This window comes from Maniola jurtina, chromosome 14 (assembly GCF_905333055.1).
Source record: "Maniola jurtina chromosome 14, ilManJurt1.1, whole genome shotgun sequence".
NCBI lineage: Eukaryota > Metazoa > Arthropoda > Insecta > Lepidoptera > Nymphalidae > Maniola > Maniola jurtina.
In genome coordinates, this window is record NC_060042.1 from 9,201,372 (window position 1) to 9,223,332 (window position 21,961).

The window sequence follows — 21,961 nt, forward strand, 5'->3', positions numbered from 1 at the left end:
TTAGCATATTGTTATTGTTTGATTTATCTTTATAGGCAGTGTCTTTACACTGTCCGATCCGATAAATGAGTTTAAATGTGTTTACAGTTGCACTTTTATTATTACTAGTAAATAGTGGACTGATTAGTAATAAATTGCACAAGTTAAGCGTGTTTTGCTATTATTTGTTCAGGAGTTCCGTTATTTAGATAAAGCTTATGAAAATATGAAAGTGATCATTAAGTCATAAATTATTACCTATTAAAAAAATAATTAAGGCTATCCTTGCCAACGATCCCCCGTCGATTTCCTACGTATGATATTATTGTTCTTATCTCTATCTGCCCTGGTTCGTGCATTCTCGGTTCCTAGATCGGTACATTTGTGATAACCAAATTTCAAATTGCTGTGATTGGCTGAATTTACCATGTTCTTGCTGCGACAGTGAGTTTGAGCCACTAGCGGAACAATGTTAGCCGGTCAGAAATGATTGCAATTAGTCAACCTGTTTGACGTCCGTGTTCTGTTTTCGATTACAAAAAAGAAAAAATTGTTGTTGCAATCATCAATTTTAGCAAATAGTGAAAGAGAGTCGGCCAATCAGAGGTCACAACTACCGTCACACTTTCTGTCACACTATGGCAGTAGGCATACCGAGTAATGAAAACAATTTTTCATTCTGTCTAGGTCGAAGTAGGGTTGCCACCTGGCTCTTTTTGATCTACAGGCTACCACCATCAAAAATACGGGGTTTAGATTTGAAGAAATTTGAAATTTTGAAGTATTTGAAGAATATATATATAGGCGGTGGTTCTCTCTGAAATGCATGGAAAGCCTATTTAGATATTTCAGTTTATTTATAAGTTTTGTATTTTTTCTCTGTATGTTGCCGTATCTTGATTGGTGAACTGTGTTTGCAATGTGGTTTTAAATAAAAGATTTATTTATTTAAATAGCTTTTAAAAACTCTTAGTGTTGTAAAGCAAAATGTTATACATTTCATGCATACAATCTTCTCATTTCAACTTAAAATTACATTTAATTTGTAATTCCACCTTCACAGTATCAATACTATGGCCGTAGCCAGGAATCGATTGCGGGAGAGGTTTTATTAGGGCCGGAACTGAATCCTGTCATGAGGAAAATAACATTCGCTCAACTTTATGGGCTAATTACCTGGTTAGTGGAATTTCGCCTTTCAATTTGACAGTGAGATAAAATACAACAATAAAAAAGCGCGAGCGCAGTGAGCGTAAGTGTTTTTGGTTCAATACAGAAAAAATTAAAGTGAAAGGGAAACGAGTGTAGCCATAGCAAGATTTTATTTTTAAAGCTTCCTATCCATACTAATATTACGAATACGACAGTATATCTATTTGCCTATCTATTTGTTACCCTTTCACGGCCCATCTTCTTTACCAAAATTTTGGTACTTACTATTCAGAGGTAACTTGCATCCCAGACATTTTTTTTAGGTGGCTTTTTAGCCCGGAAAATCCCCCACGGAATTTTTAAAAATCTAAATTCATGCAAACGAAATTGCGGGGTTTACACCAAGTAATAGAAATTCAAAGCGCGAGTGAAGTGAGCGCGAAATGTTTGATATATTTCCAAAAAAAAATTGGTAAGCAAATGCAAGAAATAGTGTAAGTATTATTTTAGGCTTAGGTTTTTGACGGCTTCCCAGGCGCAGTCGCCATTTCAAAATTTCTGGTCTGGTGGGAGGCTTCGGTCATGGCTAGTTGGTTAGTATGGCCCTAACGGCCAAGAAATTAGACTGCATCATCACTTACCACTAGAAAAGATTAAAGTCACGGGCTAACTTGTATAAAAAAAAGGCTTACATCCTCAAACCAAGCCCCGCCGCCTTGGCTACGACCATGATCAATATCGAGTGGGTTTCGGCTACGCATTGCCGCAAAAGGAAAATATTCTTTCTACTGGACATAACGTCAGTGTTTGATTTCGCCAGCCAGCTCCTGCTGAATTTGTAAAAAACCGGCCAAGTGCGAGTCAGACCCACGCACCGAGGGTTCCGTATTCGGGTATTTTTTCCGACATTTTACTCGAGAAATCAAAAACTGTTATGCATTAAAAAAATATGCATAAAAATAAATAAAAATCTGTTTTAGAATGAACAGGTAAAGCCCTTTCATATGATAACCCACTTGATATATGTAGTTATCTTACTTTGAAAATTGAAAATACTAATATTTGTTCATGAACACATGACAGACGGATAGAAGGACAAATGGACAGACGGACAGACGGAAAGACTGACAGACTGACAGACAACGAAGTGATCCTATAAGAGTTCTTTTTTGCTTTTGAGTTACGGAACCCTAAAAATATTTAGTTTTATTTGCCCCGTATTTTATTTTCATAATTACAGGTTTCTGTATCCTGAAATACGGGGTAACCAGTAAAATACGGGGCCTCTGGCAACCCTATTCGGAAAACACTGTCACATTCAAGTTAATGTCAAATATTTTGTTTTCAATTACAGAAAGCTGCATCAATCATTATTACAATATTTTCTTTGTTGTTATTGGCTGAATTTTTGAGTTTCAGCCAATAAACAGACTATTTGCCAATTAAACGTCATAACAATATAAATGCCAGAAAGTTTAACCAAATAAAACAAACTTAATGAGAACCTAGTGAGAATGCAAACGGCACACAATTTATAATACATATTATGTTAGTCGTATATAATAGATATTATAGTAGTCGTTCACTTTGGTAATAGTCAGATTGTCATCAGTAAAATTGATATTGGATCGTATCGTAAATTATTGTTTCGGTGACAAATATTTTTATTATCTATTTATCTTTGAACAGAATGGAATAGAATGAAATGGAATGGAATACAATGATAAATTTTTATTCCTGTAAACTTTTAGGTAAACTTCAAAGTGTTTTTGGATGGTCAGAAAAATTTACCACTGGTTCGGAATGCCGATCCTACGTTTTCTAGGGTTTCGTACCTCAAAATGAAAAACGGAACTCTTATAGGATCACTTTGTTGTCTATCTCTCTGTCTGTCGTGTGTGTCAAGAAAACCTCTAGGGTACTTCCCGTTGACTCAAAACCATGAAATTTGGCAGGTAACCTAACTGCGTAATTTTGGGTAGTTTTTTTAATCGATAAAGAAAGTTTGCGACATTGTTCAATAAAAAATTTGGATTCCAACTCCTCAACCCTGATGTTGCAGGGGACCTGACTACTAAAGCTAATGGGATTTAAAAAGTGTCGATTATTAATTGATATTGAAGGTATCTATACCAAGTAAACACTTTGTCGTTGACCCTGATGCTGTAAGAAATTGCATTCCTAAATCCTGGTGATCCCTCGGGATTTGAAAAGGATCATCCGTTTAAATATTCTTACGTGATACAGAAACAAGTTGCAACCCGGGGACGGGCTATTACGGAGAGGCAACTTTTGTTCTGGGAAATGAAAGGATCGGGATTTTTAAAAACCTAAATCCACGCGAGCGAAGCTGCGGGCATTAGCTAGTTGTAAATATATTTAGAAGCTACTATAAGATAATAGATAAGGTACTTATTTCCTTATATTTTTATTGTATGGCAGCGCGCGGTTTTAAATTATAAATTGCACGTCCTGTCCTTTTCTGTAATACATTTTTTTCTCAATATCTACCGCTTTATCTCATAGCAAGAGTCCGTAAGACATAATACAGTGAAAATAAGCAAAATATACAATTTTTGCAGTTTCCACGTCAGTACCTGTCGAATTTTTCTAACAGTGTAAGCAGCAGAGCTGAGTTTACCATCAAGTGTTGATATGTGGGTGTTCCATAGAAGCTTTGCATCTAACATTATACCGAGAAACACGGGGTTCTCCTTTATTTTCAACATATGATTATTTATCAATGAATTTATGTCATTTAAGGTCCTGGTATTGGGCAGTGTGAATTGAACACACTTAGATTTCTTTGCATTTGGAATTGATATGGAAGTAAATTGTTAGCAATAAATCAGAGAGTGACCTGTGATATGGCATGACATATAGTATACATTGTCAAAAATTATAATATTAAAGCTGTGCGTATTGCGTGAGGAATAGGTTGCAAGAGAGTTGCAACTTGCAGGGTTTGATGCATGCGCTATTGCCAGCAAACATGAGACATATTTTTATCTACAGGCAACGTCTGAGTAGGTAACGCATACGTCTAACGCAAGTTGAAATGTACCAGTGTATTTAGTTAGACCTATCGACAAGTTTGGAGTTGGGTGCAGTCTAAATGTGGCCCGTGTGTTTAGACTGTCAGTTTCTGTCAGTTTCACGTGTCGTCCCCCGCACTTCACCACCCCGCTTGCACAAATCGAGACAGCACGAAATTTTCAAGATTTCTGGGTGTAATTTCTGGTTTTCGTAGTTCCCACATAATTATAACAATATAAAATATATAACGATAATTTTTTTACTACATAATATTCATTAAATTTTCTAGGTCTGTGGTTTTTCCAAATTTCATTAAATTGCTTCGTTGTCTAGAAAAACGAGCACAAAGTTGGGCCTTTTTTTAAAGAAAAATACAAATCTTTGAGCCCCTGTAATTTTAAAACTACATATTTTTAGAAAAATCTAAAACACCACAGACACAGATATTAGTTTCTAGACTATGTCTGCAAAATTTCATGGACTTTGGTTGCTTAATATTCAAATGAAATGGGAACTACGATTGTATGGAGTAAGTGACGGAGAGAGCTCTGTTAAACGCCGTCAAACATTAAAAAAAAATACAAATTGACACTAAGTAGCACTATCTAGATCCACTTCTTTTCGAGTTTATCCGGATGGATTTAAAATGTTTCCTACTAGAAACTCTTTGATTTTCTAGGGTAGGTAAAAAGTAGTCTATATCCGGGATGCAAGCTGTCACTGTACCTTTCGCCAAATTCGGTAAAATTGATAGGCATTTAAATATCATATGGGAACTCTTTAGTTTCCAGGGAAAAAGTAGTAGTCTGTCTCTTACGCTGACCCAGAAGACTACGCATTCCGTAGATATTTATTTACACTTAGTAACACTTTCTACATATCTGGAGAAATGCAGCAGGCATACAAGTTGATTGCATCTAAATACCATACATCTGCCCTCAATTTCACTGCAAATAGCTCATTCAAGTCATTGTAAAGCAGGAGTGGTACGAGCACGAAGCATTTAGCAAACCCCAGCTGGAGTGAGCTTGCAATGAATCCCAAGAGATGCATTCACAAAGCTTTTATACCTTTAGTAAGCCGCAAATGATGAAGTTGTTCATCCTTTACAACTATCCTATAAATGGAGCGCTTTATTTCCTCGGTTAGAACATTTATTAGTTACCTAGAGGCTTTAAAATCGTAAGAAACGAAAGTTTGTATCGGTAACGAATTACTCCTTAGTGCAAAATAAACTCATCAGAAATAATAAATGTATAACACTTCTATCTTCTACTACTTTCAAAGAGATAGCATTAGCGAAAATAAGACGATATGATCTTAAAACCAAACCAAACTAGAAACGTAGAAGATGATCTTCTGCAGACAGAACACAAATACTTTTAATCCATACCTACTTAATATGTGAATAAATGCGAAAATGTGTCTGTCTGTCTACAACGTTTTCAAGGCCCAACCGCTGAACCAATTTTAATGAAATTGGTACAGACTTAGCTTACATCCCGGGGACGGACAAAGGCTACTTTTTATCCCGGAAAAACAACGAGTTCCTACGGGATTCTTAAGGATCTATCCGTTAAATCGGGTACACAGGTAACTTTCGCACCGGAAAATTGACTTCGGCAACTTTTTATTCCGGAAAAGCAAAGAGTTCCCACGGGATTTTTAAAAATCCACGCGGACGGAGCCGCGGGAATCATCTAGTAATGAAATAATAGTCCACTATAAAGCAAAACCAGATGACTGTTATTCACCAATCAGAAAAAACTATATTGAGTAGTGCATAAGAGTCATCTGCGCTCGTTGGCTGTACCACAAGTGGTGCTTGATATCACTAGGGGGAGGATGTGTTAAGTGCGCTTCAAAGAGAAACTAATAGTGTCAAAGATGCTTGGTGTTATCACAAAATCATTTGAAGCTGCAGAAAATTTATACGAAGCACTTAAAAGATACTTATTTTTGCTAATGATGAAATAGAACAAGACATTATCATCAACCCCTATGGTACTTTGCAAGTTTTTTTTTATTCATAGACAAGCGCTTAGCTGCTAATCAAATCTGCTGGCAAGTGATGACGCAGCCTAAAGCGGGGCGCGCTTGCCTTGAAGACGCTTAGACATACACTTTGATTTGAAGGTACCTTATATTAAAAGTGTAAGGGAAACTAAATTCGTAAGAGCTTTCCATAGTCTAGCGGTTCAAATTAGAAACGAGGAACAGTTGCATCGTTTCCGTGGAATATCGACTACAGTACGAAGATATAATAAAGTGAATCAAATGGTTTTAAAGATGTTTAGAAAAAAGAAAGATTTAAAAATATTTCTAACAAAAGAACGATTTAATGGTTTATAACTAAGTATTCTGGAAAGAATCTTACGAAAGGACACTTACTCATTCCACTTTAATCCTTGAAAACTAGGAAACTCAAAGTTTTCTTTAATAAAGAGAATTAATGGTAACTAATCACTACCAGAAAAAAACTTTCAAAGAAAAGGAAATCTCACACAAGTAGGAATGTATGGTTAGATTTATTAACCTTCTGAATATTATTTAAACATCTCAGAATTATTTCCCACAAAACATTGTAAAAACAAAGAACATTAAGATTGTCCTAGTAAACTGCGATTACGCAATGGCAAAACCCTTCTGATTCACCTTATAATACTATAAAACATAACTACTTTCCATTTTAGAGACAATCGTATTTCAAAAGTCATGACATCAGACATAGAATAGCTGAACAAAGAGCATATTGCAGGTGTAAAATGCTGGCACAGGTCGTTTGACCGCTTATGTCAACAATGCAGACTAGCCCATACATTTAGGGTTGCCAAATCTTACATGATACGCGATATGAATTTAGTAGAAAGATAGATAGAAAACTTTGCAAGAAAAACCCATAGGAACTATAAACTAAAAACAATTGCATGCAAAGGTGGCCTTATTGCTCAAATCAATCTCCACCAGGCAACCTTTGATGAGATGAGAGACTAGTGTGTTGGATAGTAGAAAGATATGTATTTTAATTTTATTTTCTTTTTAGCTTCTCCAAAAATGTCCTTGACGTTGTAGTATTATACTTTTTAATCTTTTTCTTTTTCGAGTAGGTTAACGGCCTGCGACATACGAGTAATATGATGTAAAGACATTTTGATTAAGTACATTGATAATAATCAGTGTGTTCAATTTGGATCTCATATTAAAAGGCCAAACGACTAGAGTCTTAAATTATTTTATGAATTTCTTTTATCTACCCTGACAAGTGACAACCCTAAATAAGCCGATCCATCGTGGGAATGGCACACCTGCATGATGTAAACGCCATTGCAGTAATCTTCTGTTACACATTATAGCCGTGTGATTATTTTATAGGTTGAAAACGTCATATTACCTTCGCCCACAATGGAAAATATTTGCCACGGTAATCGAGTAACAATGAATGATTTTATCATAACGATTAAGGAAAAATAAAATTACATGTTACTTATTTTATTATCTCTGCATCAAGTTCATAAGATTTTTCAAAACTTGCATCAGTTTATGAATTTTAAGCAAGCGTGTTTCTGCAAAGTAGACCTCATAAAAGCTCCAGTATGAAGAGTTTTTATGGGGTCAACTACAGCACAAACAGTTTAATTGAATATTTTTATTTAGGAACTTTTGCCCATTGATTATGTTTTCATATCATTACTAGCTTATTTTCTTTACTTCATTCGCGTGGAATTCGTTTTTTTAAATATTCTGTTGGAATTTCCCAAAATTCTTCCATGGTGAACTCCTAAGGTACTCATAGCAATATAATGTTCTCCTTTCAAATATCTATATCCACCGGTTTAAAGAGTGCATTGTCTCATTGTCAATCACGGTACCGTAACTTCTAGGGCTTCAGTAGCTACTTTTGTAAAATGACTCTTTGTTTTATAATAAAAAATACTCAGCTTACCTTTCTTGGGGTCCATATTAAATTTCTTTCTTCCTATGCTCATCTGTTTGGCTTTGCTGTTCTGCTTGCATTCCTCCTGCCCGTCCAGGGCCTCCAGCTCGGCCACCACCTCGCCGAGCTCATCTTTAAGTTGCTGTAAACAAAGGAAACAGAGTTCAATAACTAAGGTTGTGGAAGGATTCACATACATGACTAATTTTGCTGTCGTCGTGGAATTTTTACATACATATTATTATTAATTTAAATAGTAGCAGACTAGAAACAGTAGCGTCATGTTAGCGCGCTGGAACAAGCATTTCATGTTCTTACTTTGTTAGCATTGATGAATGGCGTGACGTCACCTTTTTCCATCTTTAGTATCTATCAACCATTCGATATTCAGCGTTTACCTTAGTAAGAACTTCTAGAAAGTAGACCCAATTAAGTAGGTACATCTTGTTTAGAACTGGTTAATGATATTATAAGTTGTTACATTATTTCTATTTCCTTAAATTTTAATGAGCTTTACAATTATACTGTTTCATGAATACATTTATAATATTTTAAACGCCGATTTTGAGTTTGAAATGACACAAATTCTATAAAACACCAAGCCTTTCTACCTTCCCAATAAAGATAAAATTCCTGTCTTCGTCTTAAAAATAACCATCTCCAACGAATTAAGTGGCAAGGACAATGGATTGCATAAGATATAAATAGCAAAAATCAACGATATTAATAAAAACAAGATTTCTATTAAAACAAACTAAAATAACGTTGGCTACGGAGGTAATAAATAATAATATAAAACTGAAAAGCAAAACGAATAAAAGCTTATCAATTTGTGAACTGTGACGCATTTCTCTAGCGCAGCTGATTGAGAGCGCAACAAGGTAAACCACAAATTGACTGGGAATGCCGTAGTCGACAGGGCAGTGAACGTTATTATCGATACATAGATTTATCGTAATCGAAGCTTTGTTAGAGTTGTTACGTCTAAACGGTCATGTGCATTTAGAATGTACATTAACGACCACATAATATGGGGTCGGCTCGTGCGTCAATTGAATATATTACTTTTTACTAACATGTTGTTACTGCCGTGTTATGCATTATTTAATAAGTTTCCGTTTTTAGCTCACAGATAAGTATGAGGGGATTGTCTTGATTTTCCAAATCTTTTAAGTAGCAATGATAGCGGTTTAAGCAGGACAATCGCAATGGTTTACGGTCTCTAGGGTCGGTCAAGTCACAACATTTCCATATATATATTAGATATTTCTCAGTTTTTGTACAAAAAGATAAAAAATATAAACTCGAGGTTCAGAGAAGTAAATTCATAAATGAACAGTAATATTTTAGACTAGCTGATGCCCGCAGCTTCGCCCGCGTGGATTGGTCAGATCCCCTGCAGCATCAGGATTGAGGAGTTGGACTCCAAATTTTTTATGAAACAATGTCGCAAAGTTCCTCTATCGATTAAAAAAGAAATGACGCAAATCGGTTCAGAAATCTCGGAGATTTCGGTGTACTAGGTAGAAAAACACAACTCCCTTTTTAAGTCGGTTAAAAAAGTAGCCTATTTTACGCCCTGGTCAATCCTCTACTTGCCTGTGAAAGTCCCGTCAAAATCGGTTCAGCCGTTCCAAAGATTAGCCTTTTCAAACAGACAGACAGACAGACAGACAGACAGACAGACAAAAATTTTAAAAACGTGTGATTCAGTTATGGTATCGTTCAAATAACCATATGAGCTTAATATGAGGTAGTTATTTCGAAATTACAGACAGACACTCCAATTTTATTTATTAGTATAGATGCATAAAAGAAACATCGAATCGCATTAACCTAGTTGATAGTACAGTAATGACGTTGTAACTGACAATGTCTAACTGTCTGGATAATTAACATTACAGCGCTGATAGCGCAAGCACAGCGATTTTAAATAGAATTAGGCAAAATTAAATTATACGCGAGTTGTGTAATTTAATTTGATTTGAGTAATGACCGGTGATACTCGTATTATCACGTCAAGTTTTGTTAATAACGTTACATCTCTGTTTGCTACATTATTTTGTGATAAAATATAATAACACTTGTATAATGTATTCATAATGTGAAACAGTACATTCTAGGGCAAATGTATTTTTCCTTTTGTTTATCGCAACCTCTTGTTGTATTTTTTCATTCCTCGTTTCCACTTTACTCATGCTAGCTTTTTTCTCATTTTCTTTTCTATTCGCCCACACAGTCGAGATACGTTTTAATCAAGCACCAATTGATTACAAATATTATACAAATAGGTCAGCCGGTTTTCTAACTCAACACAACAACTCAAACACCGAAAAATTTTAACGCGTATTTTTTACCCGAGTTTCCAACAGGACTAAAAACAAGCTACAAATATTCACGGATATTGTTGTACGGCAACGGATTTAAAAAACTACAGCAAGCAAAACAAGCCCATCAATCCATTATTTGTTATGCTTCGCTTCACAATTGCCTTTTTTTAATTGATGAAGTAAACGCATCAAAAAGAAAGAACCTCTTATAGAATTTTAATACATTTATTAAGATTTTGAAGAAAAAATAATTTAAAAAGGGGAATTCAGGCTTTTCAATGGAACGTCAACCACAATGGTAGATATAAAAAGGAAATCTACATTCACAAATGCTACTAAAAAAGTGACTTGTTGAAAGCATTGCCCGAGAAGAACGTACCAGCGTGAACAATTCATTCTTGAAAAATCGTGCCTTCCCAAGCCCGTTTCATGGCAGACCACAAAAGGATAGACCTTTTTGCATTTACTAGCAAAAGAGGATGGATAATGGATAGTCAACAGCTAGACAACCTAAACATCTAGACTCAGTTTAAAGTTTAAATTTTAAAGATCCGCCATGCTATTTTTCTGCGCGTATCAACTCACGGAGATTAGATCAATAATCTCGGGAAAGTTTTTGTCAAAATTGCAAATAATTGTGACGTCACAAGTGTCACAGTGGCGTCGTGATTCTTGTTCTGTACACTATATAATATGTATAATCAGATACTTATAACGTACATTTTAAAAGCTAAATAAACTATTAGAAACTGCGGATGCCCTTTAATTCACTAAAAGCCGGTTGGACGTCATGTTATAAACGCGTTATTATTTGGCATTGTTTCACCATGTTAGTTTGTATTAGATTGTTAACTAATATAATTTAATAGAAAAACCTTTCACTCGTGTTAATTAAAAGATCACAATGGTTATTAAAAGTTCATGAATAACAGCTGTTGTATAGGTTAGAAATATCAAAGAATTAGGATTATCCTAATCTCTCTGAACATGCGATTACTTAGAAAACGTTAAGCATTCCTATGGTTTCCTATGAAATAGTAATGGCGAATTCTATTATAGGACAGAATCTAGGTATACTAAGAATTTCGATATTCCTATACGTATACCAAGAATTCTCTAGTGCATTTCACTTAAGCTGAGTGAAGTGCGGAGTACGTTTTAATGCTCATTTTTCATCACCCTGGGGGCTTTTAAATTACTTCGTGCATTTTAATTGTACATTTCCTTTGATTAAGAGATAAGCGAGGTAAGGCGTTATATTCATATAATTATGGTCGTCCAGAATTAATGAATTCAACTGAGAAATGACAACCAATGATATAAATTGAAGGCAATTACATGCATTGGTCTAGATTGGTCTCGCAGCATGTTTGAAAGCAGAGTACAGGCAAATCAGAACGAATGATGACGAACTAAATCAAAACACTAGTCATTATGTCACTACGCTATGCGGTATTAATAATAGCTATCGCAGGTTAAGTACCTTGTCCACAAACTTTTAATACTGAAAAATAGGCATAAATTCTTTATAAAATCAAAGAATTAGGAGACGTAAACTCCAAAAAAGAGTGAAAGGTAGAAGCAGTACTCAATAGAATTACTAATAATATGTATCTGATTGATGATAAGTGATAACAAACGAGCACAGCTAAAACAGACCAAGAATTTACAAGAACAAGTCAATAAACCTGTCCCTTTGTCAAGACAACAATAATACTGGTACCGATTAAAGATCTAAAATTAATCAATACGTAATAAGGTATAACAATTATAATCTATATGTTAATGAGATAGGAGTAAAATGTAGACACAAAACAATGCACCGTACGATACGGTCTAGCGACGTCTAACATAATTTGCGGTCGGCAAACCCATTCCCCCCAAGAGACATGATACCAGTCTTCCTTGTCTAGACGATGAAGTTATGACAAATGTATCATATAGGTTCTAAAACAAATATTTACTAACGTACTATCTATTTTATGGAAAATTGACAATACGTATTATAATATGAGATATTTCCAATTATAACTAAGCAAGAATTAATTAATGTTAAGGTAAAAACTTAAAACAAATCAAGTACAGCTATTAGTTATATTATTACACGGGTCTTTCTATCAGAACCGACTATTTCGCAATATATTTACAGGGCTTAGGTAGTCATGACTCAGATACATCAACAGGAAAATCTCGACTGTAGTAAAGAAGTACCTATATGTGTAAATGCAGTCGCTATTTCTTAACGAATAACTTAAATGAAAGTCTTTCATTGGTTTCTAGTTCTCAAGAATATAAAGGCCTTTTCACGGTGACTTTTTTGTTATGTTAATGTTGCGGAGGAGCAGAATAGAATGTCAGTGCGTCAAGTCCTTACATTTACTTTTTACAATTCATTGCTTTGCGTTAAAACATCTTAGTTAACTTCTACAGGGGTGCTGTTTTTAAACGTTTTGGTTACAAAATCTTTCTTAACGGAATCAGATGACTTTTAAGCCAATAATCGCGATCGTAGATTGCTATTAGAAGCATTTGAAAGCACCAGTAAAGTAAAAAATTGGACTTCTCATTCCTTACGCAAGGTGAAATAAAAATTGTAAAGCCAGTTACAATATAGATATAGCCCAGAGAGTCCACCTCTTTGTTGGATTTAATTATATAAAATGACTATAAAATGACTATAATGAGCAACGATTTCTATAGACGAAATCGTGAGCATCAGGAATTAAATATAATTGACGCCACTGTATTATACAATGTAAGGGAGATGGCCTACAATTACCCGATATTTTGCATCAGGTGCGTTATACACTCTAGTACTGTACCTGGCTGCGCCTACGGAGTGCAATATGGTTATTACGCCAGTCTAGACGAGTTTTTGCTGCGAGCAGGTGCTCGGATAAATGAATTCCTATACGAACTTGAAATATGTCACTTAGAAATCTCAATACTTGATATAGAAGTCACAATATAACAGAACTAGATACATATTAATTCCAAACACTATTGAGTTAGGGACTATTATAGTGTACATATTTAGAACACACATTTCTGAATAAGACAGATTTTTTTTTAGAGATATCTTGATAACAGTTTTAAACTTTCAGCATGATAATATTCTCCCTTTCCATTCCAACTCTCAAGTAAGTACCTACCTATAACCTAGTACGCTTAAAGTTATGCTTGATGGGTGTACGATAGGGCACTGAAGCGTGGAGGAAAGTACCTAACGCTCTCTCTTAGGTCTCTACATTAAAAGCTTTAAGTTAAAGCTAGTGAGGCTTAAATTATACCCACCAACAAACGCTAAAATAAATCAAATAAAAATCGCTGACAACATTTTGAAAGTCCCGTCAGATTTATGAGTACTTACGTTTAGTTGGAAATTCGGACCTTTCACCGATAAAAGTGAATGTATTGATGTAAACGATACATTATCCAATAAAAATATATTGCTTTATTATTTCTGAAGACGTATTCATATCAACAACTTGTGGACGTAAATTTATCTTATCATAAAACATTTTAGATTTTATATGTTGAAAAGTAGATAAAGCTTACAAAATCGACTTCATTCTAACAAAATTGGTACAACCATTGATGACGGAGTCACGTGGGTAAAATTATCTGATATAAATGAGATATCGCCTTGAATGAACATACATTCTGTGAATAGAGACAGACTTAGGCTGATATCTAAAGAACGTACTTTGACTTTTTTCAGACTACATCAGACACATAAATCTGTATCGTTTTACCTTAAGTAAAATCTGAGCAAAATCCAAGTACGCTCTATAGATAGATAGTACTTAGTATAGATATCAGCCACATTATTCAATATCTCATAATATCTGATAAGTACCTTGGAACTTGGAGAAAATCACACTAATATTATAAAGGCGAAAGTTTGTGTGTAAGTGTACGTGTGTGTGTATGTTTGTTACTCCTTCACGCAAAAACTTCTGGACGGATTTGGCTGAAATTTGGAATGGAGATAGATTATACCCTGGATTACCACATAGGCTACTTTTTATCCCAGAAAATTAAAAAGTTCCTACGGGATTTATAAAAAACCTCTATCTACGCGAATGAAGTCGCGGGCATCAGCTAGGGATAGTGCCGTGTATCGATACTGTCGTCGCGGAGATTAATTTACAGACAGACGTTCAATCAGAAAGCTCTAACTCGTCTAGACTTATTGAGTGTGTAGTGGATTTTCCACTATCATTCTTGTAGAATTTCTGGTAGCACCTACTTACAACTTTTTTATTTATAACAATGTTATATCGGTTAAAGTACGATATTACATAGGTTATGTTGATTAAATTAACCAAATTTTTAAATTGTAAAATGGTTATTTAAATCCAAACGACGTGGTTGGAACATTAACGAATTATATTCCGGTTAACATTAACAACATAAATGATGTAATAAATGTGCACGCAGCTACACGCCTATTTGATCTACTTTACATAATTAGTAATAGAGTCATTTAATTATGAAGGTAGTCATTGTACTTTTATAGCCACCGCCCGCCTAGCCATAACGTTTGTTATGCCAGACGTTTAGGAGACGTGAGCTCTAAACTGTGAACTGTGAAGATTATTTACACTAGGTATATTAATAGCTGGGAACGATTCGGCGAATTAACAAAGATATTCGGAAAACGTGTACCCGAAGAAATTAGCGGATCATAATGACTTGGCACGCACTAATGAAATATTACGCCACAAAGAATTTAAATAGTTTTGGGAATTAAGAGAGTTTTATACTCATTAATCCTGACGTAGTAGTTTTTAAGGATAACGATTGCCAACACTTAACACTAAAAACGTGACTCGTAAACACTAACAGCCAGACAATGCTGCTTATCATTTAATTTATAAATCTGAAATTGTGTCAAGTCAATCATCTTATAGAAAGAGCCTAAAGATTCTCGCAACAAAGTCCGTAACGCAATTTCGGAAATAACTACATAATGTGGCATGGCAAATTGGCAACATAATATATTCGTAGATCTGACAATTGACGACCGACGAATGGGCTGTAAGCAAACTTTGCCTTGTGCCCATAGAATGATCCCTGGTAAAATGACAAAATGATCGCTTTTGGTCAAACTAGTATGCACCAAGTCTGTAAATTCGTATACCTAATACCTACGTCCTAAAATAGTAGTAGCTAGGTACTCGTGAAGGATAAACCCCGACGCTATTTTCCCCCGTTTTTTCCTCTCGAGTATCGTACATGGTTTTAATAAAATATTGCCTACATGCCTGAAGACCTAAACTCACATATCTAACCACGGTAGAAAATACATTAGGATTTTAACGTTGGATGGAATTTGCCAATGTATCCACAAAAAAAAGTAAACAAGCTTACATAAAGAAAGGTTACCTGATGAGAATATTGATGTAGAAAAATTTCTTTAACCAAATATCACTATTATCACCATATAGAAACACATTAAACATATTTCGATTTTATCATTGAAATTGAAGCCATTATCGTTGCTTTTTATACCTCCCAAGCCCCATTATATCCCGTGAAAATTACATCACACTTTGCAGTCACACTTTCATTGATTTCAAAGCCGTAATCTGATGATCCGTATATTATTACCACGAGAGGTTTACGTAATCATTGCTTACTATCGAATTACTTTACGCGCGAAAACAAAATTAGTGTAATTGTCTTATACAAGACAAATGCATTGTACATTACCTCTCTACATTCTTCTAATGTGCGCAAAAGCAAGCCATTAAATATTTAGATGCCAAGCAGTTCCATTAGGGCACTCAACCCAAAACAGCAGCATTATTATCAGATCATCGAAAACGCACAATCGGACTTTGCATATTAAAGGTCGGTGCACTTTGAATCATTATTTTGCAAAAATCTTGCAAAACAACTTTGAATTTAATTGAATTCTCATGTTTAATTTAACGATTTTGAACACGTAAACTTCGGGTACTTACAAGTTATAAATTATTTACAATATTGATTTGAAACGTATGTATAAACGTTTAGAAAGTAAACACAAAAGAAAGTATAGTAAAAGTGTTTTATTCAAATTCGTATAAAATCCCAGCGAATTACTTACATCTATATATACAGTTGTGGACATATAATTAAGAACGATTATTTAAAGATGATTATTTTTTTAATAAACTAGTATAACTCAATGCAAATATTATTTTTCATATCTCTTGGTATCACAAAACTTTTCCATACTATTAGTGTATTCATTTATATACATTATTGTTTAATAAATAAACAGATACATTTATTACATTAGATCGAAATCTTGTGCTAATACTGACTGGCTGGTCACATAATTAAGAACGCTGAACTATTCATTTTTTTATTCAAGTTTAAATAGAGAACCTCAGTGGTTAAGTCTCTTTTGGTATAATTTTTAGCGCCATTTAATGCTGTAAAAGTATTAAACTTGATTATTTTATAAAAACAATGGGTACAAGTAAAACTTGTGATAAATCTACAAGTGAAGTCATAATAAAACTTTTTGTGAAGAATTAGTCGCATAAAAAGATAGCTGATCATTTCCAATGCTCGAAAACAATGGTTTTCATTGCTATGAAGCATTGTAACACGTATGAAACGACGTCAAAATATTCCGCGCGTACCTAAATTGAGAAAGAAATTTTGTTTTTAAAAAATAATATCGTTCCTAAATCTTTTCAAAGGATCTAGCGAGCTAAGAAAAGAATATTTTGGTGAAAAAAACCCTTCAGTGATCTCGTCACGCATTATCCAAAGTCGTTTGGTAGAAAAGAAGTTGTATGGAAGGAAAGCAAGGAAGGTACCCATGTTGAAACGTTGTCATAGGTAAGCCCGTCTTACATTTGCAAGGACGTATGAAAACCTGGACTGTCAGACAGTGGAAAAATGTTGTTTTTTCTGATGAAACAAAAATAAACAGATTGTGTTCGGATGGAAAACGATACGTACGATCACCTCCGAATAAAGCATTCGACTCCAAGTACACAAAACTGACATTAAAGCATGATGAAGGAAACACGAAAATTTGGGGGTGCTTTTCTGGGCATAGAGTTGGACTTGTTAGACTGCATATCTAGGCATGGATCAATTCCAATACAAAATCATACTGGAAGAAACAATGTTACCGTATGCTGATGAAATGCTTTCAGCTATTTGGATATTCCAGAACGACAATGATCCGAATTTTGAAGCAGACACCGTTAAGAAATTCTGCATGACACAATCTGTTTCTGTCTTAGACTAGCCAGCTAACGTCCAGATCTAAATCTAATTGAAAATCTTTAGTGTGAAGCCAAGAAAAGGGTAATAAAACGACAGTGTGGCAATTTTAAGAGCATTACGACGTTTTGTTACAATAATGGAGCTCTATTTCTCTTGAAAAATGTCAAAAATTGATAGAGTTAATGCCTCGCTGGTGAAAGGCAGTAATTTAAAACTTTGGACATGCTACTAACTATCAATTTTAGTTTAAAATGATTATTTTTTCATATTTATGTAATTAATTTAATCTAAGTTTCATCTTAATAATTCTCAAACCAGATAAACATTCGTTCTTAATTATTTGTCCAGCTACATTCGTGTTTGAATTCGTTACTATGAGAAGCAAATGAAATTTACTAAGAAATATTTGGCGATTTCATATCTCCTATTCCTAATCCAGTTTGCCGATTTATGTGGCTGAGTCAAAACATAATTATCTACTTATAAGAAGGAACACAAAGCTACCTAAAACATGATATTTCTAAACAAAGACTCGAACTACAAATCGTTTTTAATTATATGACCACCACTGTATAATAAAATTGAAGAAAAGTGGTGTCTGTACAATGGAAATATATAAAAAAAAAGGAGCAGGGGTTGTTATTATATCGATGCCGAACCCGAAATTGTAATTAATTTTTTTTTGTCTGTTTGTCTGTGTGTTTGTGCACTCTAATATCAGAAACGGCTTATTCGATTTAGATACGGTTTTTACTAATATATTGTAGTAACTAGTAAGCTTCCCTTAACATTTAGTGTTTATTTCATGTCAATCGGTTCATAAATAAAAAAGTTAGGTATATCAATTTAAAGAATCACGGCGAACATTTTTAACGTACAGAGTACGTACTACACGCCTCGCGCCTGAGCGTCCGTGGCTATATAAAGCGCGGTCACTATTCCACGCGAACGAAGTCGCGGGCACAGCTAGTAAGTAATATGTTTGCGCAAACCGTTTCCGAATTATTTACTTATCGATACTTAATCACAATCATTAACGTACGTTTAATACGTATAGAGACAATTAAATTCGTTAAGTTATTAAAAGAGATTATTATCCGAACATAGAATACTCTAGATTCCTAGAACACCACTACAGTTAACTAAACATATTCCTTACAACAAACTTGCTGAAACATATAAACCGTCCGATTCAATGAAACGGATCATAAATCTATATCAAGAGCAATCGCGCAATCACATCGTTCAAGCAAAGGACTATTTGCGAATTGATCTTCGAATTGGACCGTGCTGTGCATTTATTGGTTAACAGCATTAGAGGTTGTTATTTAATTCAGGTCATGTTTTTGTACAATAGAAACAGCGACATACACATGTATGGTTCTGGAAAGTTTTTTACGGAAAGGGTCTAGACGTTACGGATAATAATGGATTTTAAATTGGTTCGTTATCCTTTTCTGTGATTCACGATATTATTATCTAAAACTGAATCATCTTCAGAAGTGATCGAGAACCCTTTAAGACTTTCCCAGCCTTTAGATACATTATGTAGTATAGACACGCAGCCGGATACGCAGAATTGCAAAATCAATGACATCCAAAAATGTATGTATGATAGATACACTTTCGGTGTGACCGTGTGTTTTTTTTGTGTGTGTTTTTTCTTTCGTTATTCAGCTCTACGATCTAGCTTCTAGTCTCTATAACGTCTTTCTTTCCTAATTAGTTCTTACTTCTAACCAACACAATAAGCAGTGTCCAAAAACATGTCAGAAACATTTTGCTTAGTTTCAAAAATATTGAAAATCATTCCAAATAGTAAGATATTTCGGACTCAATAGCTTATCGAAAAATATCTCTCTCCACTAATATCATAATGTTATTTGATGTCCAAAATAACGCGTACAAAAGGGATTTTATTAACCTTTTCATGAATTACCGAGACGAGACATAAACGTACATCAATCACGTACGTCTAAAGATCAAAATAAAACTAAAACCCCTACTAGCTAGCTATATTTAGTCATTTTCTTGGGTTAAATTTCAAACGACTTTGTCTGTTTGTTCTGATGTGCACGCAATAAGAACTATTATTGCATATCTCAGCCAACTGATGCAGTGACTTTGAAAATGTAACAGTAGATTATAAAATACTTCTCCGTTCTCAGTTTGTTACAGAAATGCCAACTTGCTCACTGTACTGATTTTGATGAAACCTAAACCACGACAATTTTAATAATTTCAAACTTATACATATTACAAAGGTATGGACTGGAAAACGATATAAAATTATATAACATCGCTCAGTGGAGTGCATTATGAAGGAACCAATGGGCAGGTACAAAAGAATAAAGTAAAAGTATTGTTGAATTGGTTGAACAATAGTTGAGCACTTTTCAATGAACATCCATGCCTCCATAATGTAAATATATCGCATAAGTTGACGTAACGAATGTAACAATAGTGGTGCTAACAAAAAATTAAGATGCTTAACCAATTTCTTAGCTGACAATAAAAATAAGTATAGCTTTACAATTTATGTAAAGGCTATACCTACTTATTTTTGGTAAAAAGCGACGGAATCTTTTATAAAGTGAACGAAACTTGCGAGTCGTCTAGTAACTATCTTTTTCCGTTAATTTATAGTTATTGCCTCAATTCGGTATTAAAGCTGTTTCACGCCAGAGAGGAACGACATACAAGTACGACTATGCGGCATGTTACAAATGGAAACATTAATTTTAAGCTATTTTTTGCTGAAACATCATCGTGCTGTAGAAATAGAATATAACGGTATAATAGTCTGCCGACATAATTATTCTTACAACATTATTGTATCATGCGGCTTTAACAGAGCTCTCTCCGTCACTTACTCCATACAATCGTAGTTCCCATTTCATTTGAATATTAAGCAACCAAAGTCCATGAAATTTTGCAGACATAGTCTAGAAACTAATATCTGTGTCTGTCGTGTTTTAGATTTTTCTAAAAATATGTAGTTTTAAAATTACAGGGGCTCAAAGATTTGTATTTTTCTTTAAAAAAAGGCCCAACTTTGTGCTCGTTTTTCTAGACAACGAAGCAATTTAATGAAATTTGGAAAAACCACAGACCTAGAAAATTTAATGAATATTATGTAGTAAAAAAATTATCGTTATATATTTTATATTGTTATAATTATGTGGGAACTACGAAAACCAGAAATTACACCCAGAAATCTTGAAAATTTCGTGCTGTCTCGATTTGTGCAAGCGGGGTGGTGAAGTGCGGGGGACGACACGTGAAACTGACAGAAACTGACAGTCTAAACACACGGGCCACATTTAGACTGCACCCAACTCCAAACTTGTCGATAGGTCTAACTAAATACACTGGTACATTTCAACTTGCGTTAGACGTATGCGTTACCTACTCAGACGTTGCCTGTAGATAAAAATATGTCTCATGTTTGCTGGCAATAGCGCATGCATCAAACCCTGCAAGTTGCAACTCTCTTGCAACCTATTCCTCACGCAATACGCACAGCTTTAATATTATAATTTTTGACAATGTATACTATATGTCATGCCATATCACAGGTCACTCTCTGATTTATTGCTAACAATTTACTTCCATATCAATTCCAAATGCAAAGAAATCTAAGTGTGTTCAATTCACACTGCCCAATACCAGGACCTTAAATGACATAAATTCATTGATAAATAATCATATGTTGAAAATAAAGGAGAACCCCGTGTTTCTCGGTATAATGTTAGATGCAAAGCTTCTATGGAACACCCACATATCAACACTTGATGGTAAACTCAGCTCTGCTGCTTACACTGTTAGAAAAATTCGACAGGTACTGACGTGGAAACTGCAAAAATTGTATATTTTGCTTATTTTCACTGTATTATGTCTTACGGACTCTTGCTATGAGATAAAGCGGTAGATATTGAGAAAAAAATGTATTACAGAAAAGGACAGGACGTGCAATTTATAATTTAAAACCGCGCGCTGCCATACAATAAAAATATAAGGAAATAAGTACCTTATCTATTATCTTATAGTAGCTTCTAAATATATTTACAACTAGCTAATGCCCGCAGCTTCGCTCGCGTGGATTTAGGTTTTTAAAAATCCCGATCCTTTCATTTCCCAGAACAAAAGTTGCCTCTCCGTAATAGCCCGTCCCCGGGTTGCAACTTGTTTCTGTATCACGTAAGAATATTTAAACGGATGATCCTTTTCAAATCCCGAGGGATCACCAGGATTTAGGAATGCAATTTCTTACAGCATCAGGGTCAACGAC

At 34.6% G+C, this 21,961-nt stretch overlaps 1 protein-coding gene across 7 annotated transcripts in view; it reads right to left on the reverse strand.

Moving 5' to 3' along the window:
* The window catches only part of LOC123872145 (cytohesin-1), a 79,467-nt gene that overhangs the window by 15,652 nt on the left and 41,854 nt on the right, over positions 1-21,961 (reverse strand). For all 7 annotated transcript variants that reach the window (XM_045916307.1, XM_045916304.1, XM_045916301.1 and 4 more), the window contains one exon: positions 8,111-8,243. In XM_045916307.1, the coding sequence (XP_045772263.1) occupies positions 8,111-8,243 (133 nt within the window). The remainder of the gene's footprint in view (positions 1-8,110; positions 8,244-21,961) is intronic.